This window comes from Bombina bombina, chromosome 5, assembly GCF_027579735.1.
Source record: "Bombina bombina isolate aBomBom1 chromosome 5, aBomBom1.pri, whole genome shotgun sequence".
Taxonomy (NCBI): Eukaryota; Metazoa; Chordata; class Amphibia; order Anura; family Bombinatoridae; genus Bombina; species Bombina bombina.
Genome location: NC_069503.1, coordinates 555,213,735 through 555,239,520, shown reverse-complemented (window position 1 = coordinate 555,239,520; position 25,786 = coordinate 555,213,735). Strand labels below are relative to the sequence as shown.

The window sequence follows — 25,786 nt, the reverse complement described above, 5'->3', positions numbered from 1 at the left end:
TTCCCTATGGGAACCGGTAAGCCATTTTCTTAAGTTTAAGTAAAAGAATAAAGGGCTTCATTAGGGCTTAAAAAACTGGTAGACATTTTTCTGGGCTAAAACGATTACTTTACTAATTATATTTGGCAGATTATTACTTTTAATAGTTGTTAAATCTTGGGGATTGTTTTAATAAAAACGGCAGGCACTGTATTGGACACCTTTTTCACTGGGGGCCTTTTCTAGTCATAGACAGAGCCTCATTTTCGCGCCTCTAATGCGCAGTTGTTTTTGGAAAGCATGGCATGCAGATGCATGTGTGAGGAGCTAAGAACCACTGAAAAAGCTTATAGAAGGCATCATTTGGTATCGTATTCCCCTCTGGGCTTGGTTGGGTCTCAGCAAAGCAGATACCTGGGACTGTATAGGGGTTAAATGTAAAAATTTTATTTTAAGGGTTAAAGCTTTCAAATTTGGTGTGCAATACTTTTAAGGCTTTAAGTTACTGTGGTGAAATTTTGGTGAAATTTGAACAATTCCTTCATACTTTTTCACATATTCAGTAATAAAGTGTGTTCAGTTTGAAATTTAAAGGGACAGTAACGGTTTTATTGTAAAACGTTTTTTGTGCTTTGTTAAGTTTAAGCCTGTTTAACATGTCTGAACCATCAGATAACGATGTTCTATATGTATGAAAGCCAATGTGTCTCCCCATTTAAATTTATGTGATATATTTGTGTCATAATGTCCAAGCAAAGTAGGGATAATAATGCCATAGATATGATATTGCCCAAGATGATTCCTCTAATGAGGGGAGTAAGCATGGTACTGCATCATCCCCTTCTGTGTCTACACCAGTTTTGCCCACACAAGAGGCCCCTAGTACATCTAGTGCGCCAATACTTATTACCATACAACAATTAATGGCTGTAATGGATAATTCTATTGCATGCATTTTTTCCAAAATGCCTACTTATCAGAGAAAGCGTGATTGCTCTGTTTTAAACACTGAAGAGCAAGAGGACGCTGATGATATCTGTTCTGACATACCCTCACACCTATCTGAAGGGGCCAGGAGGGAGGTTTTGTCTGAGGGAGAAATTTCAGATTCAGGGAAAATTTCTCAACAAGCAGAACCTGATATTGTAACTTTTAAATTTAAATTTCAACATCTCCACGCACTACTTAAGGAGGTATTATCTACTCTGGATGATTGTGACAATTTGGTCATTCCAGAGAAATTATGTAAGATGGACAAGTTCCTAGAGGTTCCGGTGCCCCCCGATGTTTTTTCCTATACCCAAGCGGGTGGCGGACATAGTAAATAAGGAGTGGGAAAGGCCCGGCATACCTTTTGTCCTCCCCCTATTTTAAGAAATTAGTTCCTATAGTCGACCCCAGAAAGGACTTATAGCATACAGTCCCCAAGGTCGAGGGGGCGGTTTCTACTCTAAACAAACGCACTTCTATTCCTATAGAAGATAGTTGTGCTTTCAAGATCCTATGGATTAAAGGTTAGAGGGTTTGCTTAAAAAGATGTTTGTTCAGCAAGGTTACCTTCTACAACCAATTTCATGCATTGTTCCTGTCACTACAGCTGCGTGTTTCTGGTTCGAAGAACTAGAAAAGTCGCTCAATAAAGAATCTTCGTACGAGGAGGTTTTGGACAGAGTTCAAGCTCTTAAATTGGCTAACTCTTTTTTATTTTAGATGCCGCTTTGCAATTAGCTAGATTAGCGGCGAATAATTCAGGGTTTGCTATCGTGGCGCGCAGAGTGCTTTTGCTTAACATCCCTTTCAAGGGTAAAACACTGTTTGGCCCTGACTTGAAAGAGATTATTTCAGACATCACTGGGGGAAAGGGCCACGCCCTTCCTCTGGATAGGTCTTTTAAGGCTAAAAAGAAGCCAAATTTTCGTCCCTTTCGCAGAAACGGACCAGCCTCAAATTCTACACCCTCTAAGCAAGAGGGTAATACTTCTCAAACCAAGCCAGCCTGGAGGCCGATGCAAGGCTGGAACAAGGGTAAGCAGGCCAAGTCACCTGCCACTGCTACCAAAACAGCATGAAGTGTTGGCCCCCGATCTGGGAAGGATCTGGTGGGGGGCAGACTTTCTCTCTTTGCTCAGGCTGGGGCAAGAGATGTTCAGGATCCTTGGGCGCTAGAAATAGTTTCTCAAGGTTATCTCCTGGAATTCAGGGAACTACCCCCAAGGGGAAGGTTCCACGGGTCTCAATTATCTTCGAACAGACATTCTTACACTGTGTAGAAGACCTGTTAAGCATGGGAGTGATTCATCCTGTTCCATTAGGAGAACAAGGGATGGGTTTTTACTCAAACCTGTTCATAATTCCCAAAAAAGAGGGAACATTCAGACCTATTTTAGATCTCAAGATTCTAAACAAGTTTCTAAGGGTTTCATCATTCAAAATGGAAACCATTCGAACGATCCTTCCTACCATCCAGGAAGGTCAATTCATGACCACGGTGGACTTAAAGGATGCGTACCTACGTATTCCTATCCACAAGGAACATTTTCGGTTCCTAAGGTTCGCCTTTCTGGACAAGCATTACCTGTGGCACTTCCATTCGGATTAGCCACTGCTCCAAGGATTTTCACAAGGGTACTAGGGTCCCTTCTAGCGGTGCTAAGACCAAGGGGCATTGCAGTAGTACCTTACTTGGACGACATCCTGATTCAAGTGTCGTCTCTGTCAAAAGCAAGGGCTCATACGGACATTGTCCTAGCCTTTCTCAGATCTCACAGGTGGAAAGTGAACATAGAAAAAAGTTCTCTGTCCCCGTCAACAAGAGTTCCCTTCTTGGGAACAATAATAGTTTCCTTAGAAATTAAGGTTTTTCTGACAGAGGCCAGAAAATCAAAACTTCTAAGCTCTTGTCAGGTACTTCATTCTGTTCTTCTTCCTTCCATAGCGTAGTCCATGGAAGTAATAGGTTTGATGGTTGCGGCAATGGACATAGTTCCTTTTGCACGAATTCATCTAAGACCATTGCACCTGTGCATGCTCAGACAGTGGAATGGGGATTATTCAGACTTGTCTCCGACGATACAAGTAGATCAAATAACCAGAGATTCACTCCGTTGGTAGCTGACCCTGGACAACCTGTCACAGGGAATGAGCTTCCGCAGACCAGAGTAGGTCATTGTCACGACCGACGCCAGTCTGGTGGGCTGGGGCGCGGTCTGGGAACCCCTGAAAACTCAGGGTCTATGGTTTCGGGAAGACTCTCTTCTCCCGATAAACATAATGGAACTGAGAGCGATATTCAATGCTCTCAAGGCTTGGCCTCGACTAGCAAAGGCCAAATTCATAAGGTTTCAATCAGACATCATGACGACTGTTACATATATCAACCATCAGGGGGTAACAAGGAGTTCCCTGGCGATGGAGGAGCATCCGGGGGAGTGGGAACTCCATCTGGAAATCTTTGCCCAAATAACTCAATTATGGGGCATTCCAGACATGGTTCTGATGGCCTCTCGTCAGAACTTCATGGTCCCTTGTTACGGGTCCAAATCCAGGGATCCCAAGGCGACTCTATTGGATACAATAGTAGCACCTTGGATCTTCAACCTAGCTTATGTATTCCCACCGTTTCCTCTCATTCCCAGGCTGGTAGCCAGGATCAATCTGGAGAGGGCTTCGGTGACCTTGATAGTTCCTGTGTGGCCACGCAGGACTTGGTATGCAGACCTGGTGAATGTGTCATCGGCTCCACCATGGAAGCTACCTTTGAGACAGGACCTTCTTATTCAGGGTCCATTCGAACATCCGAATATGGTTTTCCTCCAACTGACTGCTTGGAGTTTGAACGCTTGATTTTATCAAAGCGTGGGTTTTCAGATTCTGTAATAGATACTCTTATTCAGGCTAGAAAGCCTGTAACTAGAAAAATTTACCATAATATATGGAAAAAATATATCTGTTGGTGTGAATCTAAAGGATTCCCATGGAACAAAATAAAAATTCCTAAGATTCTTTCCTTTCTACAAGAAGGTTTGGAGAAAGGATTTTCTGCGAGTTCTCTGAAGGGACAGATCTCTGCTTTATCTGTTTTACTTCACAAAAGGCTGGCAGCTGTGCCAGACGTTTAAGCGTTTGTTCAGGCTCTGGTTAGAATCAAGCCTGTTTACAGACCTTTGACTCTTCCCTGGAGTCTTAATCTAGTTCTTTCAGTTCTTCAAGGGGTTCCGTTTGAACCCTTACATTCCGTAGATATTAAGTTATTATCTTGGAAAGTTTTGTTTTAGGTTGCAATTTCTTCCGCTAGAAGAGTTTCTGAGTTATCTGCTCTGCAGTGTTCTCCGCCCTATCTGGTCCATGCAGATAAGGTGGTTTTACGTACTGAGCCTGGTTTTCTTCCGAAGGTTGTTTCCAACAAAAATATTAACCAGGAGATAGTTGTACCTTCTTTGTGTCCGAATCCAGTTTCATAGAAGGAACGTTTGTTACACAATTTGGACGTTGTCCGTGCTCTAAAATTCTATTTAGATGCTACAAAGGATTTCAGACAAGCATCTTCCTTGTTTGTTGTTTATTCTGGTAAAAGGAGAGGTCAAAAAGCAACTTCTACCTCTCTCTCTTTTTGGCTTAAAAGCATCATCAGATTGGCTTATGAGACTGCCGGACGGCAGCCTCCTGAAAGAATCACAGCTCATTCCACTAGGGCCGTGGCTTCCACATGGGCCTTTAAGAACGAGGCTTCTGTTGATCAGATATGTAAGGCAGCGACTTGGTCTTCACTGCACACTTTTACCAACTTTTACAAATTTGATACTTTTGCTTCTTCTAAGGCTATTTTTGGGAGAAAGGTTTTGCAAACCGTGGTGCCTTCCATCTAGGTGACCTGATTTGCTCCCTCCCATCATCCGTGTCCTAAAGCTTTGGTATTGGTTCCCACAAGTAAGGATGACGCCGTGGACCGGACACACCTATGTTGGAGAAAACAGAATTTATGTTTACCTGATAAATTACTTTCTCCAACGGTGTGTCCGGTCCACGGCCCGCCCTGGTTTTTTAATCAGGTCTGATGATTTATTTTCTTTAACTACAGTCACCACGGTATCATATGATTTCTCCTATGCAAATATTCCTCCTTTACGTCGGTCGAATGACTGGGGAAGGCGGAGCCTAGGAGGGATCATGTGACCAGCTTTGCTGGGCTCTTTGCCATTTCCTGTTGGGGAGGAGAATATCCCACAAGTAAGGATGACGCCGTGGACCGGACACACCGTTGGAGAAAGTAATTTATCAGGTAAACATAAATTCTGTTTTTTTTTAAGCCTTTGTTACTAACCGTGTATGCAGGCACCATGTCTTTAAATATATAATATGCAATAGCGTTGGTTATTTCTATATGCCTTTTTTGAGTTCTTCGCATATGGTGATGTGCTTGCAAATGCCTTCATGATTGATTGTTGCACTTTCTGCTCAACTTTACCTTCACAGCTTTTTGGTGTTGTCTTTTCTCAGCCTGTGTTTTATTTTTGCCATAGATTGTTCAAAGATTTCCTTATGCCACTTTTAAAGGTGCTGGAACAGGTTTGTTGTGTTACTTCGTTTTGTTGCAACACTCATTCCACAAATCTTGCAGATTACTTGGTTCTGTGTCAAATCATCTTTTCTGAATCCAAAATATTCCCAAACAACTGATGTTGAATTTCTCTTTGGCAACAAGTCATCATCATCAACATCATCATCATCATTGTTATTGTTGGACACGGACAGCTCTGGATAAGAACTCATCTTGAATTTTATCTACCGCACAAACTACCAGCTGGCACAAAAAATAGGAGATTTTTACTACTGCACACACTGCCAGGATCAGTAGGGTGGCACAATGAGAGACAAGAGACAACGCTTGCACTTGAATAGAAAGACAACATTTGAATGGGCTTGATGATGCAGTTTGCAGTTACAGCTTAGCTCTAATGATGCTAATATAGCTTCTTCAAGTTGCAGTGATGACGCAGCGAAAGTAGTTTTGAAAAAGCTTCCTAAAGATTTTTGAATCTAAATTATTTTGGATCAAGAAAGAGCATGATCTGCTTCTGCTGCAATTAAGACAAGAGACCACAGACTTGCACTTGAATATAAAGAAGACAACAATGAGCTTGATGATGTAGCCACCTTGATTGAAGAGGCCACAGGCTTGTTGCACTTGAATATAAAGAAGACAACAATGGGATTGATGATGCAGTCACCTTGATTGAAGAGACCACAAGCTTGCTGCACTTGAAGAATATAAAGAAGACAACAATGGGATTGATGATGCAGTCACCTTGATTGAAGAGACCAAAGGCTTGCTGCACTTGAATATAAAGAAGACAACAATGGGATTGATGATGCAGTCACCTTGATTGAAGAGACCACAGGCTTGTTGCACTTGCAGAATATAAAGAAGACAACAATGTGCTTGATGATGCAGTCACCTTGATTGAAGAGACCAAAGGCTTGCTGCACTTGAAGATAAAGAAGACAACAATGGGATTGCTGATGCAGTCACCTTGATTAAAGAGACCACAGGCTTGCTGCACTTGAATATAAAGAAGACAACAATGGGCTTGATGATGCAGTCACCTTGATTGAAGAGACCACAGGCTTGCTACACTTGAAGAATATAAAGACGACAACATTGGGCTTGATGATGCAGTCACCTTGATTGAAGAGACCATAGGCTTGCTGCACATGAGTATAAAGAAGACAACAATGGGCTAGATGATGCAGTCACCTGGATTGAGAGACAAGATACCACAGTCTTACACTTGTAATAAATTGAATATAAAAAAGACAACAGTGGGCTTGCTCATCATGTTTATTTGAGAATAAGGCAACACTGGCTTTCACTGGAGGAGACTGACCCTTCAGTTGTAAAATACACTGGCTCTGGAGGACTGACCTTGCAGTTGTAGAAGACACTGGCTTTGGATGACTGACCGTGCTGCTGTAGAAGACACTGGCTGAATGGCTGACCTTGCTGTTGTAGAAGGTACAGGCTTGCACTTGCAGTGCACTTGCAGGATGACTTTGCTGTTGTAGAAGACACAGGCTGCAGGATATGGATTACCTTGCTGTTGTAGAAGAATAGACAGGCTGCAGGATGTTGTGGATGACCTTGCTGTTGTAGAAGAAGAAAAAGCCTGCAGTGCAGGATGTGGATGACCTTGCTGTTGTAGAAGAAGAAACAGGATGCAATATATTCTGGAACCACAGGTGTTGGCTTACTTTGGTGAAATTGATACTAGGAGTCTGAGACGACACACAGGCAGTCTTTGCTGTTGGTTGAACATAAAAGAGTTATAGAATAAGGCGGTGGGAGGGAGAAAAAAATAGACATAGAATGGTAGGGGTGGCAGGGGAAACAAGTTCTACTTTTTGGAAAAACAACAAACACACACAGAAACAGTAAGGGACTGGGAGGGACATCATAAAAAGTAAAAAAAACATTTTTTTTCTTAATTAAATTAATTTATTTAATTTCTGTTCTGAATCAAGAGCAATAGACTATCTACTACACTAAACTCAATTATATATTTTATATATAATAAAAAATATCATCTATCTAAATATAGATTTTAAAATTGACCCAGACAGGGAATTGAATCAATGTTATGCGTCACAGAAGTTAATAAATAATAATAAAAAAAGCCACTTTAAAGTTTCAAGTTTATGTACATTTACACTACTACTACTCACTTAATTACTCATACTACAATGATTGATTATCTATCTACACTCAACTCAATTATCAGGTAATGGAATGGAATCAATCAATGTTATGTGTGACAGAAGTTAATAAAAAAAAGCCACTTAAAGTTTTTGTACACTACTACTACTCACTTAATTGCTTATACTATGAGGATTGATGATCTATCTACAGTCACTCGGGAATCGAATGGAATCAATCACTCTTATGCGTCACAGAAGTTAATAAAAAAAAAGGCAGTGGCACTTTAAAGTTTATGTATAATATTACTCACTTTAGAGTCACAACTTTGAGCGCATGTCCCACCGTCACACCACCGCTTGACCACCACCACACCACCGCTTGACCACCGCCACACTCCCAGATGAAGGGCTGTTGCCGTTGCTCTGCAAAAATAATGGCAGTTTTGCGGGCTCCTAAGGTCCGCCCATAGTTCCACCTCTCATCCTTCCTCATACAATTGAAACCTGGAGGACTCCGCCTCCGTTTTTATGACGAACAGAGTAATTTTTTTGGGCAAAAAAACGCAGACTCGCGGTTTTTAAATCGCGGCGATTATTCGCTGTTTAAAATTGCATCTGCGATTAATCATGCAGCCCTAATGTCTATATATGTGTACATATGTATTTATGTATTTATATGTATTTAAATGTATTTACCGACATATATACACATATAAATACATAAATACATATGTACACATATATAGACATATATAGAAGTGCATTGGAGCCCTTAAAACATGAAAAAACATTTTAATGCAACATTAATTTCTCCAACATAGGTGTGTCCGGTCCACAGCGTCATCCTTACTTGTGGGATATTCTCTTCCCCAACAGGAAATGGCAAAGAGCCCAGCAAAGCTGGTCACATGATCCCTCCTAGGCTCCGCCTTCCCCAGTCATTCTCTTTGCCGTTGTACAGGCAACATCTCCACGGAGATGGCTTAGAGTTTTTTAGTGTTTAACTGTAGTTTTTATTATTCAATCAAGAGTTTGTTATTTTAAAATAGTGCTGGTATGTACTATTTACTCTGAAACAGAAAAGAGATGAAGATTTCTGTTTGTAAGAGGAAAATGATTTTAGCAACCGTTACTAAAATCGATGGCTGTTTCCACACAGGACTGTTGAGAGGAATTAACTTCAGTTGGGGGAACAGTGAGCAGACTTTTGCTGCTTGAGGTATGACACATTCTAACAAGACGATGTAATGCTGGAAGCTGTCATTTTCCCTATGGGATCCGGTAAGCCATTTTATTACAGACAGTAAATAAGGGCTTCACAAGGGCTTTTTAAGACTGTAGACATTTTCTGGGCTAAATCGATTTATATATAAACATATTTTATACTCCATAGCCTTGAGGAATTATTTTAATCTTGGGAAGTTTGTAAAATAACCGGCAGGCACTGTATTGGACACCTTATTCTCTAGGGGCTTTCCCTAATCATAGGCAGAGTCTCATTTTCGCGCCTGTATTGCGCACTTGTTTTTGAGAAGCATGACATGCAGATGCATGTGTGAGGAGCTCTGATACATAGAAAAGACTTTCTGAAGGCGTCATTTGGTATCGTATTCCCCTTTGGGCTTGGTTGGGTCTCAGCAAAGCAGATACCAGGGACTGTAAAGGGGTTAAATATAAAAACGGCTCCGGTTCCGTTATTTTAAGGGTTAAAGCTTCCAAATTTGGTGTGCAATACTTTTAAGGCTTTAAGACACTGTGGTGAAATTTTGGTGAATTTTGAACAATTCCTTCATACTTTTTCGCAATTGCAGTAATAAAGTGTGTTCAGTTTAAAATTTAAAGTGACAGTAACGGTTTTATTTTAAAACGTTTTTTGTACTTTGTTATCAAGTTTATGCCTGTTTAACATGTCTGAACTGCCAGATAGACTGTGTTCTGAATGTGGGGAAGCCAAGGTCCCTTCTCATTTAAATAGATGTGATTTATGTGACACAAAATTTAGAGAAAATGATGCCCAAGATGATTCCTCAAGTGAGGGGAGTAAGCATGGTACTGCATCATCCCCTCCTTCGTCTACACCAGTCTTGCCCACACAAGAGGCCCCTAGTACATCTAGCGCGCCAATACTCCTTACTATGCAACAATTAACGGCTGTAATGGATAATTCTATCAAAAACATTTTAGCCAAAATGCCCACTTATCAGCGAAAGCGCGACTGCTCTGTTTTAGAAAATACTGAAGAGCATGAGGACGCTGATGATATTGTTTCTGAAGGGCCCCTACACCAGTCTGAGGGGGCCAGGGAGGTTTTGTCTGAGGGAGAAATTTCAGATTCAGGGAAAATTTCTCAACAAGCTGAACCTGATGTGATTACATTTAAATTTAAGTTGGAACATCTCCGCGCTCTGCTTAAGGAGGTGTTATCCACTCTGGATGATTGTGAGAATTTGGTCATCCCAGAGAAACTATGTAAAATGGACAAGTTCCTAGAGGTCCCGGGGCCCCCCGAAGCTTTTCCTATACCCAAGCGGGTGGCGGACATTGTAAATAAAGAATGGGAAAGGCCCGGTATACCTTTCGTCCCTCCCCCCATATTTAAAAAATTGTTTCCTATGGTCGACCCCAGAAAGGACTTATGGCAGACAGTCCCCAAGGTCGAGGGGGCGGTTTCTACTCTAAACAAACGCACCACTATACCCATAGAAGATAGTTGTGCTTTCAAAGATCCTATGGATAAAAAATTAGAAGGTTTGCTTAAAAAGATGTTTGTTCAGCAAGGTTACCTTCTACAACCAATTTCATGCATTGTCCCTGTCACTACAGCCGCGTGTTTCTGGTTCGATGAGCTAGAAAAGGCGATCACTAGTAATTCTCCTTCTTATGAGGAGATTATGGACAGAATCCGTGCTCTCAAATTGGCTAATTCTTTCACCCTAGACGCCACTTTGCAATTGGCTAGGTTAGCGGCGAAAAATTCTGGGTTTGCTATTGTGGCGCGCAGAGCGCTTTGGTTAAAATCTTGGTCAGCGGATGCGTCTTCCAAGAACAAATTGCTTAACATTCCTTTCAAGGGGAAAACGCTGTTTGGCCCTGACTTGAAAGAGATTATCTCTGATATCACTGGGGGCAAGGGCCACGCCCTTCCTCAGGATAGGTCTTTCAAGGCCAAAAATAAACCTAATTTTCGTCCCTTTCGTAGAAACGGACCAGCCCCAAGTGCTACGTCCTCTAAGCAAGAGGGTAATACTTCTCAAGCCAAGCCAGCCTGGAGACCAATGCAAGGCTGGAACAAGGGAAAGCAGGCCAAGAAACCTGCCACTGCTACCAAGACAGCATGAGATGTTGGCCCCCGATCCGGGACCGGATCTGGTGGGGGGCAGACTCTCTCTCTTCGCTCAGGCTTGGGCAAGAGATGTTCTGGATCCTTGGGCGCTAGAAATAGTCTCCCAAGGTTATCTTCTGGAATTCAAAGGGCTTCCCCCAAGGGGGAGGTTCCACAGGTCTCAATTGTCTTCAGACCACATAAAAAAACAGGCATTCTTACATTGTGTAGAAGACCTGTTAAAAATGGGAGTGATTCATCCTGTTCCATTAGGAGAACAAGGGATGGGGTTCTACTCCAATCTGTTCGTAGTTCCCAAAAAAGAGGGAACGTTCAGACCAATCTTAGATCTCAAGATCCTAAACAAGTTTCTCAAGGTTCCATCGTTCAAAATGGAAACCATTCGAACAATTCTTCCTCCCATCCAGGAAGGTCAATTCATGACCACGGTGGATTTAAAGGATGCGTATCTACATATTCCTATCCACAAGGAACATCATCGGTTCCTAAGGTTCGCATTCCTGGACAAGCATTACCAGTTCGTGGCACTTCCGTTCGAATTAGCCACTGCTCCAAGGATTTTCACAAAGGTACTAGGGTCCCTTCTAGCGGTGCTAAGACCAAGGGGCATTGCAGTAGTACCTTACTTGGACCGACGCCAGTCTGATGGGCTGGGGCGCGGTCTGGGGACCCCTGAAAGCTCAGGGTCTTTGGTCTCGGGAAGAATCTCTTCTACCGATAAATATTCTGGAACTGAGAGCGATACTCAATGCTCTCAAGGCTTGGCCTCAGCTAGCAAAGGCCAAGTTCATACGGTTTCAATCAGACACCATGACGACTGTTGCGTACATCAACCATCAGGGGGGAACAAGGAGTTCCCTGGCGATGGAAGAAGTGACCAAAATCATTCAATGGGCGGAGACTCGCTCCTGCCACTTGTCTGCAATCCACATCCCAGGAGTGGAAAATTGGGAAGCGGATTTTCTGAGTCGTCAGACATTACATCCGGGGGAGTGGGAACTCCATCCGGAAATCTTTGCCCAAATTACTCAACTGTGGGGCATTCCAGACATGGATCTGATGGCCTCTCGTCAGAACTTCAAGGTTCCTTGCTACGGGTCCAGATCCAGGGATCCCAAGGCGACTCTAGTAGATGCACTAGTAGCACCTTGGACCTTCAAACTAGCTTATGTATTCCCGCCGTTTCCTCTCATCCCCAGGCTGGTAGCCAGGATCAATCAGGAGAGGGCATCGGTGATCTTGATAGCTCCTGCGTGGCCACGCAGGACTTGGTATGCAGACCTGGTGAATATGTCATCGGCTCCACCATGGAAGCTACCTTTGAGACGAGACCTTCTTGTTCAAGGTCCGTTCGAACATCCGAATCTGGTCTCACTCCAACTGACTGCTTGGAGATTGAACGCTTGATCTTATCAAAGCGAGGGTTCTCAGATTCTGTTATTGATACTCTTGTTCAGGCCAGAAAGCCTGTAACTAGAAAAATTTACCACAAAATATGGAAAAAATAGATCTGTTGGTGTGAATCTAAAGGATTCCCTTGGGACAAGGTAAAAATTCCTAAGATTCTATCCTTTCTTCAAGAAGGATTGGAGAAAGGATTATCTGCAAGTTCCTTGAAGGGACAGATTTCTGCCTTGTCTGTGTTACTTCACAAAAAGCTGGCAGCTGTGCCAGATGTTCAAGCCTTTGTTCAGGCTCTGGTTAGAATCAAGCCTGTTTACAAACCTTTGACTCCTCCTTGGAGTCTCAATTTAGTTCTTTCAGTTCTTCAGGGGGTTCCGTTTGAACCCTTACATTCCGTTGATATTAAGTTATTATCTTGGAAAGTTTTGTTTTTGGTTGCAATTTCTTCTGCTAGAAGAGTTTCAGAATTATCTGCTCTGCAGTGTTCTCCTCCTTATCTGGTGTTCCATGCAGATAAGGTGGTTTTGCGTACTAAACCTGGTTTTCTTCCGAAAGTTGTTTCTAACAAAAACATTAACCAGGAGATAGTCGTGCCTTCTTTGTGTCCGAATCCAGTTTCAAAGAAGGAACGTTTGTTGCACAATTTGGATGTTGTTCGCGCTCTAAAATTCTATTTAGATGCTACAAAGGATTTTAGACAAACATCTTCCTTGTTTGTTGTTTATTCTGGTAAAAGGAGAGGTCACAAAGCAACTTCTACCTCTCTCTCTTTTTGGATTAAAAGCATCATCAGATTGGCTTATGAGACTGCCGGACGGCAGCCTCCTGAAAGAATCACAGCTCATTCCACTAGGGCTGTGGCTTCCACATGGGCCTTCAAGAACGAGGCTTCTGTTGATCAGATATGTAAGGCAGCGACTTGGTCTTCACTGCACACTTTTACCAAATTTTACAAGTTTGATACTTTTGCTTCTTCTGAGGCTATTTTTGGGAGAAAGGTTTTGCAAGCCGTGGTGCCTTCCATTTAGGTGACCTGATTTGCTCCCTCCCTTCATCCGTGTCCTAAAGCTTTGGTATTGGTTCCCACAAGTAAGGATGACGCCGTGGACCGGACACACCTATGTTGGAGAAAACAGAATTTATGTTTACCTGATAAATTACTTTCTCCAACGGTGTGTCCGGTCCACGGCCCGCCCTGGTTTTTTAATCAGGTCTGATAATTTATTTTCTTTAACTACAGTCACCACGGTATCATATGATTTCTCCTATGCAAATATTCCTCCTTTACGTCGGTCGAATGACTGGGGAAGGCGGAGCCTAGGAGGGATCATGTGACCAGCTTTGCTGGGCTCTTTGCCATTTCCTGTTGGGGAAGAGAATATCCCACAAGTAAGGATGACGCCGTGGACCGGACACACCGTTGGAGAAAGTAATTTATCAGGTAAACATAAATTCTGTTTCTCCAACATAGGTGTGTCCGGTCCACGGCGTCATCCTTACTTGTGGGATATTCTCTTCCCCAACAGGAAATGGCAAAGAGCCCAGCAAAGCTGGTCACATGATCCCTCCTAGGCTCCGCCTACCCCAGTCATTCTCTTTGCCGTTGTACAGGCAACATCTCCACGGAGATGGCTTAGAGTTTTTTAGTGTTTAACTGTAGTTTTTCATTATTCAATCAAGAGTTTGTTATTTTTAAATAGTGCTGGTACGTACTATTTACTCAGAAACAGAAAAGAGATGAAGAATTCTGTTTGTATGAGGAAAATGATTTTAGCAACCGTAACTAAAATCCATGGCTGTTCCACACAGGACTGTTGAGAGCAATTAACTTCAGTTGGGGGAACAGTTTGCAGTCCCTTGCTGCTTGAGGTATGACACATTCTAACAAGACGATGTAATGCTGGAAGCTGTCATTTTCCCTATGGGATCCGGTAAGCCATGTTTATTACGATTGTAAATAAGGGCTTCACAAGGGCTTATTTAAACTGTAGACTTTTTCTGGGCTAAATCGATTGATTATTAACACATATTTAGCCTTGAGGAATCATTTTATCTGGGTATTTTGATATAATAATATCGGCAGGCACTGTTTTAGACACCTTATTCTTTAGGGGCTTTCCCAAAGCATAGGCAGAGTCTCATTTTCGCGCCGGTGTTGCGCACTTGTTTTTGAGAGGCATGGCATGCAGTCGCATGTGAGAGGAGCTCTGATACTTATAAAAGACTTCTGAAGGCGTCATTTGGTATCGTATTCCCCTTTGGGTTTGGTTGGGTCTCAGCAAAGCAGATACCAGGGACTGTAAAGGGGTTTAAAGCTTAAAACGGCTCCGGTTCCGTTATTTTAAGGGTTAAAGCTTCCAAAATTGGTGTGCAATATTTTCAAGGCTTTAAGACGCTGTGGTGAAAATTTGGTGAATTTTGAACAATTCCTTCATGTTTTTTCGCAATTGCAGTAATAAAGTGTGTTCAGTTTAAAATTTAAAGTGACAGTAACGGTTTTATTTTAAAACGTTTTTTGTACTTTCTGATCAAGTTTATGCCTGTTTAACATGTCTGAACTACCAGATAGACTGTGTTCTGAATGTGGGGAAGCCAGAATTCCTATTCATTTAAATAAATGTGATTTATGTGATAATGACAATGATGCCCAAGATGATTCCTCAAGTGAGGGGAGTAAGCATGGTACTGCATCATTCCCTCCTTCGTCTACACGAGTCTTGCCCACTCAGGAGGCCCCTAGTACATCTAGCGCGCCAATACTCCTTACTATGCAACAATTAACGGCTGTAATGGATAATTCTGTCAAAAACATTTTAGCCAAAATGAACCCTTGTCAGCGTAAGCGTGGCTGCTCTGTTTTAGTTACTGAAGAGCATGACGACGCTGATATTAATATCTCTGAAGGGCCCCTAACCCAATCTGAGGGGGCCAGGGAGGTTTTGTCTGAGGGAGAAATTACTGATTTAGGGAACATTTCTCAGCAGGCTGAATCTGATGTGATTACATTTAAATTTAAATTGGAACATCTCCGCATTTTGCTTAAGGAGGTATTATCCACTCTGGATGATTGTGAAAATTTAGTCATCCCAGAGAAACTATGTAAAATGGACAAGTTCCTAGAGGTGCCGGGGCTCCCAGAAGCTTTTCCTATACCCAAGCGGGTGGCGGACATTGTTAATAAAGAATGGGAAAGGCCCGGTATTCCTTTCGTCCCTCCCCCCATATTTAAAAAATTGTTTCCTATGGTCGACCCCAGAAAGGACTTATGGCAGTCAGTCCCCAAGGTCGAGGGAGCGGTTTCTACTTTAAACAAACGCACCACTATTCCCATAGAGGATAGTTGTGCTTTCAAAGATCCTATGGAAGATGTTTGTTCAGCAGGGTTACCTTCTACAACCCATTTCATGCATTGTCCCTGTCACTACTGCCGCATATTTCTGGTTTGATGAACTGCTTAAGGTGCTCGATAGTGACTCTCCTCCTTATGAGGAGATTATGGACAGAATCAATGCTCTCAAATTGGCTAATTCTTTCACTCTAGACGCCTCTTTGCAACTGGCTAAGTTAGCGGCTAAGAACTCTGGGTTTGCTATTGTGGCGCGCAGAGCGCTTTGGTTGAAATCTTGGTCGGCTGATGCGTCTTCCAAGAACAAGCTACTAAACATTCCTTTCAAGGGGAAAACGTTGTTTGGTCCTGACTTGAAAGAGATTATCTCTGATATCACTGGGGGTAAGGGCCACGCCCTTCCTCAGGATCGGCCTTTCAAGGCAAAAAATAGACCTAATTTTCGTCCCTTTCGTAAAAACGGACCAGCCCAAGGTGCTACGTCCTCTAAGCAAGAGGGTAATACTTCTCAGGCCAAGCCAGCTTGGAGACCAATGCAAGGCTGGAACAAGGGAAAGCAGGCCAAGAAACCTGCCACTGCTACCAAGACAGCATGAAATATTGGCCCCCGATCCGGGACCGGATCTGGTGGGGGGCAGACTCTCTCTCTTCGCTCAGGCTTGGGCAAGAGATGTTCTGGATCCTTGGGCGCTAGAAATAGTCTCCCAGGGTTATCTTCTGGAATTCAAGGGACTTCCCCCAAGGGGGAGGTTCCACAGGTCGCAGTTGTCTTCAGACCACATAAAAAGACAGGCGTTCTTACATTGTGTAGAAGACCTGTTAAAAATGGGAGTGATTCATCCTGTTCCATTAAGAGAACAAGGGATGGGGTTCTACTCCAATCTGTTCATAGTTCCCAAAAAAGAGGGAACGTTCAGACCAATCCTAGATCTCAAGATCTTAAACAATTTTCTCAAGGTCCCATCGTTCAAGATGGAAACCATTCGAACTATCCTTCCTTCCATCCAGGAAGGTCAATTCATGACCACGGTGGATTTAAAGGATGCGTATCTACATATTCCTATCCACAAGGAACATCATCGGTTCCTAAGGTTTGCATTCCTGGACAAACATTACCAGTTCGTGGCGCTTCCTTTCGGATTAGCCACTGCTCCAAGGATTTTCACAAAGGTACTAGGGTCCCTTCTAGCGGTGCTAAGACCAAGGGGCATTGCAGTAGTACCTTACCTGGACGACATTCTGATTCAAGCGTCGTCCCTTCCTCAAGCAAAGGCTCACACGGACATTGTCCTGGCCTTTCTCAGATCTCACGGCTGGAAAGTGAACGTGGAAAAGAGTTCTCTATCCCCGTCAACAAGGGTTCCCTTCTTGGGAACAATTATAGACTCCTTAGAAATGAGGATCTTTCTAACAGAGGCCAGAAAAACAAAGCTTCTGGACTCTTGTCGGATACTTCATTCCGTTCCTCTTCCTTCCATAGCTCAGTGCATGGAAGTGATCGGGTTGATGGTGGCGGCGATGGACATAGTTCCTTTTGCGCGCATTCATCTAAGACCATTACAACTGTGCATGCTCAGTCAGTGGAATGGGGACTATACAGACTTGTCTCCGAAGATACAAGTAAATCAGAGGACCAGAGACTCACTCCGTTGGTGGCTGTCCCTGGACAATCTGTCTCAAGGGATGATGTTCCACAGACCAGAGTGGGTCATTGTCACGACCGACGCCAGTCTGATAGGCTGGGGCGCGGTCTGGGGATCCCTGAAAGCTCAGGGTCTTTGGTCTCGGGAAGAATCTCTTCTACCGATAAATATTCTGGAACTGAGAGCGATATTCAATGCTCTCCAGGCCTGGCCCCAGCTTGCGAGGACCAGGTTCATACGGTTTCAATCAGACAACATGACGACTGTTGCGTACATCAACCATCAGGGGGGAACAAGGAGTTCCCTAGCGATGGAAGAAGTAACCAAAATTATTCTTTGGGCGGAGTCTCACTCCTGCCACCTGTCTGCTATCCACATCCCAGGAGTGGAAAATTGGGAAGCGGATTTTCTGAGTCGGCAGACATTGCATCCGGGGGAGTGGGAACTCCATCCGGAAATCTTTGCCCAAGTCACTCACCTGTGGGGCATTCCAGACATGGATCTGATGGCCTCTCGTCAGAACTTCAAAGTTCCTTGCTACGGGGCCAGATCCAGGGATCCCAAGGCGGCTCTAGTGGATGCACTAGTAGCACCTTGGACCTTCAAACTAGCTTATGTGTTCCCGCCATTTCCTCTCATCCCCAGGCTGATAGCCAGGATCAAGCAGGAGAGGGCGTCGGTGATCTTGATAGCTCCTGCGTGGCCACGCAGGACTTGGTATGCAGATCTGGTGAATATGTCATCGGCTCCACCTTGGAAGCTACCTTTGAGACGAGACCTTCTTGTTCAGGGTCCGTTCGAACATCCGAATCTGGTTTCACTCCAGCTGACTGCTTGGAGATTGAACGCTTGATTTTATCGAAGCGAGGATTCTCAGATTCTGTTATCGATACTCTTGTTCAGGCCAGAAAGCCTGTGACTAGAAAGATTTACCACAAAATTTGGAAAAAATATATCTGTTGGTGTGAATCTAAAGGATTCCCTTGGGACAAGGTTAAGATTCCTAGGATTCTATCCTTCCTTCAAGAAGGATTGGAAAAAGGATTATCTGCAAGTTCCCTGAAGGGACAGATTTCTGCCTTGTCGGTATTACTTCACAAAAAGCTGGCAGCTGTGCCAGATGTTCAAGCCTTTGTTCAGGCTCTGGTTAGAATCAAGCCTGTTTACAAACCTTTGACTCCTCCTTGGAGTCTCAATTTAGTTCTTTCAGTTCTTCAGGGGGTTCCGTTTGAACCCTTACATTCCGTTGATATTAAGTTATTATCTTGGAAAGTTTTGTTTTTAGTTGCGATTTCTTCTGCTAGAAGAGTCTCAGAATTATCTGCTCTGCAGTGTTCTCCTCCTTATCTGGTGTTCCATGCAGATAAGGTGGTTTTACGTACTAAACCTGGTTTTCTTCCAAAAGTTGTTTCTAACAAAAACATTAACCAGGAGATTATCGTACCTTCTCTGTGTCCAAAACCAGTTTCAAAGAAGGAACGTTTGTTGCACAATTTGGATGTTGTTCGCGCTCTAAAATTCTATTTAGATGCTACAAAGGATTTTAGACAAACATCTTCCTTGTTTGTTGTTTATTCAGGTAAAAGGAGAGGTCAAAAAGCAACTTCTACCTCTCTCTCTTTTTGGATTAAAAGCATCATCAGATTGGCTTACGAGACTGCCGGACGGCAGCCTCCCGAAAGAATCACAGCTCATTCCACTAGGGCTGTGGCTTCCACATGGGCCTTCAAGAACGAGGCTTCTGTTGATCAGATATGTAGGGCAGCGACTTGGTCTTCACTGCACACTTTTACCAAATTTTACAAGTTTGATACTTTTGCTTCTTCTGAGGCTATTTTTGGGAGAAAGGTTTTGCAAGCCGTGGTGCCTTCCATTTAGGTGACCTGATTTGCTCCCTCCCTTCATCCGTGTCCTAAAGCTTTGGTATTGGTTCCCACAAGTAAGGATGACGCCGTGGACCGGACACACCTATGTTGGAGAAAACAGAATTTATGTTTACCTGATAAATTTCTTTCTCCAACGGTGTGTCCGGTCCACGGCCCGCCCTGGTTTTTTTTAATCAGGTCTGATATTTTATTTTCTTTAACTACAGTCACCACGGTACCATATGGTTTCTCCTATGCAAATATTCCTCCTTAACGTCGGTCGAATGACTGGGGTAGGCGGAGCCTAGGAGGGATCATGTGACCAGCTTTGCTGGGCTCTTTGCCATTTCCTGTTGGGGAAGAGAATATCCCACAAGTAAGGATGACGCCGTGGACCGGACACACCGTTGGAGAAAGAAATTTATCAGGTAAACATAAATTCTGTTTTTTTAATAAAGTGTTATAGTGTGTATTTACTGTAAATAAATCACATAACAATGTTCTGCACATAGCAGAATATGTTGTATTTTTAAAGATATATACAATATATGTATATATATTAGGTATAAATATACATTTTACCAAAATACCATCATATATATATTGAAATATGTACTTTTCAATACATTTAACATATTCTACTATGTGCAGAACATTGGAAAGTGAAATATTCATATTTTCATGTTGGGTTAGCGCACATGAGAATATGAGTTCGGGTTTGTGTGCGAGTCGGGTGTTTTTTTCCACTTTTTTTTTCTCCATTGACTTCTATGAGGGAATAGGTTTTCTTTTGCGTGACAGTGTAATTGCGCGTCAGGTTAGTACAGGGAGTGCAGAATTATTAGGCAAGTTGTATTTTTGAGGATTAATTTTATTATTGAACAACAACCATGTTCTCAATGAACCCAAAAAACTCATTAATATCAAAGCTGAATAGTTTTGGAAGTAGTTTTTAGTTTGTTTTTAGTTATAGCTATTTTAGGGGGATATCTGTGTGTGCAGGTGACTATTACTGTGCATAATTATTAGGCAACTTAACAAAAAACAAATATATACCCATTTCAATTATTTATTTTTACCAGTGAAACCAATATAACATCTCAACATTCACAAATATACATTTCTGACATTCAAAAACAAAACAAAAACAAATCAGTGACCAATATAGACACCTTTCTTTGCATGGACACTCAAAAGCCTGCCATCCATGGATTCTGTCAGTGTTTTGATCTGTTCACCATCAACTTTGCGTGCAGCAGCAACCACAGCCTCCCAGCCACTGTTCAGAGAGGTGTACTGTTTTCCCTCCTTGTAAATCTCACATTTGATGATGGACCACAGGTTCTCAATGGGGTTCAGATCAGGTGAACAAGGAGGCCATGTCATTAGATTTTCTTCTTTTATACCCTTTCTTGCCAGCCACGCTGTGGAGTACTTGGACGCATGTGATGGAGCATTGTCCTGCATGAAAATCATGTTTTTCTTGAAGGATGCAGACTTCTTCCTGTACCACTGCTTGAAGAAGGTGTCTTCCAGAAACTGGCAGTAGGACTGGGAGTTGAGCTTGACTCCATCCTCAACCCGAAAAGGCCCCACAAGCTCATCTTTGATGATACCAGCCCAAACCAGTACTCCACCTCCACCTTGCTGGCGTCTGAGTCGGACTGGAGCTCTCTGCCCTTTACCAATCCAGCCACGGGCCCATCCATCTGGCCCATCAAGACTCACTCTCATTTCATCAGTCCATAAAACCTTAGAAAAATCAGTCTTGAGATATTTCTTGGCCCAGTCTTGACGTTTCAGCTTGTGTGTCTTGTTCAGTGGTGGTCTTCTTTCAGCCTTTCTTACCTTGGCCATGTCTCTGAGTATTGCACACCTTGTGCTTTTGGGCACTCCAGTGATGTTGCAGCTCTGAAATATGGCCAAACTGGTGGCAAGTGGCATCTTGGCAGCTGCACGCTTGACTTTTCTCAGTTCATGGGCAGTTATTTTGCGCCTTGGTTTTTCCACACGCTTCTTGCGACCCTGTTGACTATTTTGAATGAAACGCTTGATTGTTCGATGATCACGCTTCAGAAGCTTTGCAATTTTAAGAGTGCTAAATCCCTCTGCAAGATATCTCACTATTTTTTACTTTTCTGAGCCTGTCAAGTCCTTCTTTTGACCCATTTTGCCAAAGGAAAGGAAGTTGCCTAATAATTATGCACACCTGATATAGGGTGTTGATGTCATTAGACCACACCCCTTCTCATTACAGAGATGCACATCACCTAATATGCTTAATTGGTAGTAGGCTTTCGAGCCTATACAGCTTGGAGTAAGACAACATGCATAAAGAGGATGATGTGGTCAAAATACTCATTTGCCTAATAATTCTGCACTCCCTGTATGAGCGCCATAACTTTTTACTTTTAAATTATAATACCAGCACAACCCAACGCACAAAAAAGTTTACTTTCTCTCTTGCCTCAAAACTTCTTAAAAGGCTTGTATACAAATGCTTGCAATGCTTTCAAATTGTCCTTCATCACATCAAATAATTTTCATAGCTTGATGCAATCTGGCTTAAAGGGACAGTCAACCATAGAATTGTTATTGTTTTAAAAGATAGATAATCCCTTTATTACTCATTCCCCAGTTTTGCATAACCAACACAATTATATTAATGTACTTTTTACCTTTGTGATTACCTTATATCTAGGAACCTTATTCCAGCCCCCTGATCACATGACTGTGACTGTTTATTATCTATTGTCTTAAATTTAGCATTGTATTGTGCTAGATCTTAAATAACTTTTTGTGCCTGAACACAGTGTTATCTATATAGCCCACGTGTACTTTCTGTCTCTTTGTGTTGAAAAGAGATTTAAAAAGCATGTGATAAGATGCAGCCCTCAAAGGCTTAGAAATTAGCATATGAGCCTACCTATGTTTAGTTTAAACTAAGAATACCAAGAGAAAAAGCAAATTTGATGATAAAAGTAAATTGGAAAGTCACTTAAAATTAAAAGTCCTATCTGAATAATGAAAGTTTAATTTATACTTGACTGTCCCTTTAACTTCCAAACATTCTACAAAAACTGCAATATCCAAGGTTGGAAATGAACTGCTCATAGCTGAATCTAAAAGCTATATCTTCCTGTTAAACCTTCTTGATCTATCTGTTGCCTTTGATACTCTTAAAGGGACAGTCTACGCCATAATTTGTATTGTTTAAAAAGATAGATAATCCCTTTATAACCCATTCCCCAGTTTTGCATAACCAACACAGTTATACTAATACACTTTTTTACCTCTGTGATTACCTTGTATCTAAGCCTCCGCAGACTGCGCCCTTATTTAATATCTTATGACAGACTTGCATTTTGTGCTGACTCCTAGGTAACTCCATAGGCAATGTTATCTATGTGGCACACATGAACTAACGCTTGCTAGTTGTGAAAAACTTTCAAAATGCATTCGATAAGATGCGGCCTTCAAGGGCTAAGAAATTGGCATATGAGCCTACCTTCGTTTAACTTTCAGTTAAGAATACCAAGAGAACAAAGCAAAATTGATGATAAACGTAAATTGGAAGATGTTTAAAATTACATACCCCATCTGAATCATGAAAGTTTATTTTTGACTAGACTGTCCCTTTAACTGCAATTTCCTTTTTTGGAATTCTTGATTCTTTTAGCAAAGCGTTATTGTGGTCCTTTTCTCTAACTGTTCCTTCAGCCCATTTCTCTTAGGTTTTTCCTCTGCCCCTTAACCCCCCACTGACTGTTGGGGTTCCATATGGCACAGCTATACTTTCAATCTATACATCAACCTTTAAAAGTGCTTAATGAATTCCTGTGGATTTCAACATCATCTGCAGTGTTCTCCACAGAAAATTGCCAGACGGCAATTTCTAATATTATAACATTTTCTGATATGCAAAGCACAAAGTAATTGCATAATTTAGCATAAAATTATTTAATTATAATTTGTGCAATAAACATTAAAAATATTGGCTTCAATTTTAGCCGTGTGGTCAGTAAAATCAGTCGGGTGGTGCACCCATTAAAAAGGTTTTGGGGAGAACACTGATCTGTATAAGTGATACCTAATATAACATATAGGCATCTGAAAAAAAATCCAGGTAGTGGAATTTACCCTATCTTGCCCCCAACAATACATAGAAGAACCTGTGGCCCTTTACTTAAAATCAGCAATTCTCTTCTTTCAAATAAGCGATCCTATGTCAGGTAGTCATTGTTATCACCTATTTTGATGGGTCTGATGATGTTAGAAATGCCTTTAAAACCACGTCACCATAGAAATATATTATATTATTATAATTATTTGTAAAGTGGTGACAACGTTTATGGTTTAGAAGACCCTAACACTGAAATAAAGGGTTTCATGTCCTTATAGCTGTCTTGCTTGTGTTAACAATAATAGTCACCCATCAGCAAACACTAACCTTGTAAATCCTTGTTTCTTCAGGCTAATAAAAAAATTAGTATCCATGAGAAATGCAATTATTTTCATTATCTATTTTTACAATAGTCCATTCTTCAAAAGATTATGTGAATTTCTATCTATGATGATTTGTGATGCAAGACTTTTATGTTTTTTTTTTATATAACAACTTTTACTAAAGTGATGGCAACTCCTAGCATTACAAAAAAAAAAATATTGGATTTACCAGCACTAAAAATAAAGGTGACCTTTATTCACAAGTTTAAAAAAAATGTGGAAGGTATTCCCTGCTTCTTCACTGCTAACCTAAGCAGCTACCGCCACCCATGGAAAAAGTATTTTTTTCAAAGAGGTGATGTTTCTACCTCTTAGCCTATAGCCAAGCTAGCCATATGGTACTGTGCCATATGCTAGAATGGCTATTGGCTAAGAGGTTGAAACATCACCTCATTGAAAAAAGAGTTTTGCCGCTTAGTGAAGCCCAGGCGAAATAAAGGTGCTTTCTACACCTTTTTTTTTTTAAACTCATGAATAATGGTCACCTTTATTTTTAGTGCTGGCAAATCCTAGCATTTTTGAAACACTAGGATTAACCATCATTTAAGTGAAATTTAACAGGGGTAGAAGTATGCATGCATTGTCAAAATAAAAATAAAATCCAATAATTATGTTCTCTTCAAAATTTCTCATCTCAATAAACAGGTTTCCTATGATGTCCAAGTCCATCACCGATGGTAGTTTAAAGCAAGAAGATTTTTTTAAGACGTCACCAACTGAATCGTTTAAAAAAAAGAGATGGGGACTTGTTGTCACTGGTGTAGTGGGTGGGAGTTTAGTGGCACTGTACGCCATAGCAACTCCATTTGTAGTACCTGCACTAAGAAAAGTATGTCTGCCTTTTGTGCCTGCAACAACAACTCAGGTTGAAAATGTTTTAAAAATGCTTCAGTCTAGAACTGGACGTGTGGTTGACATTGGGAGCGGCGATGGACGTATTGTAAGTTGCAAACATTAATGTCTTACTTTTTGCTTATTTATTATGAAGTTTTGAAGTAAACGGGGAATATGTTTGCTAACCATTTAAAGGGACAGAAAACCCAACATTTTTGTTTCATGATTCAGACAGAACATACAGTTTTAAATAGATTTCCAATTTACTTTTATTATCACCCCCAAGGCAGAACACTGTGCGATCTGCGTTCTTATCTCAGAAACTAAAGGATCGCTGCAGAAAGAACGGCAGTGTCAGTTAAAAAATTTTTTTTGCCTGCACTTTTAATTTCTGCCTGCAGGTGTCACTGTTCCAATCTATCTCAATGAAAATATTTGCTACGTTCCTCTCTTTTCAATTTCCTCTCACTTCCTGATCTCCAGTGCGGTACAGGGATCAGCACATTGCAGCAAAGGTAAGTCAGGGCTTAACAAATGTATTCTAGGAGTGTAGGAGCCTACTTAAATACTTAGACAGATTTTTTTGTTTTGTTCTTTAATAAGTGTGTGTGTGTTTGTTGTGTGTTTGTTTATGTTGTGTTTGTGTGTGTATATGTTGTGTGTGTATATGGTGTGTGTGTATATGGTGTGTATATGTTGTGTGTGTGTGTATATGGTGTGTGTGTGTATATGTGGTGTGTGTGTATATGGTGTGTATGTATATATATATATATATATATATATATATATGGTGTGTGTGTGTATGTATGGTGTGTGTATATTTGTTGTGTGTGTGTATGTGTGTGTGTATATGGTGTGTGTGTATATATATATATATATATGGTGTGTGTATATGGTGTGTGTGTGTATATATGATGTGTGTATATGTTGTTTGTGTGTGTGTGTATATGGTGTGTGTGTATGGTATGTGTGTGTATGTTGTGTGTATGTGGTGTGTGTATATGGTGTGTGTGTGCCTATGGTGTGTGTGTGTGTGTGTGTGTGCGTTTGGTGTGTGTATGATGTGTGTGTGTGTGTATATAGATGGTATGTGTGTGTGTATATGGTGTGTGTGTATATGTTGTGTGTGCATATGGTGTGTGTGTATATGGTGTGTGTGTATATGGTGTGTATA

The 25,786-nt window shown here is 41.6% G+C and overlaps 1 protein-coding gene across 1 annotated transcript in view; it reads left to right on the top strand.

Annotated features, from left to right (window-relative positions):
• Positions 1-25,786, top strand: part of LOC128661551 (ATP synthase subunit C lysine N-methyltransferase-like) — a 268,286-nt gene that overhangs the window by 86,232 nt on the left and 156,268 nt on the right. Inside the window, exon 2 of the mRNA XM_053715794.1 lies at positions 24,424-24,718. Within this exon, the coding sequence (XP_053571769.1) occupies positions 24,431-24,718 (288 nt within the window). The 5' untranslated portion in view covers positions 24,424-24,430. The remainder of the gene's footprint in view (positions 1-24,423; positions 24,719-25,786) is intronic.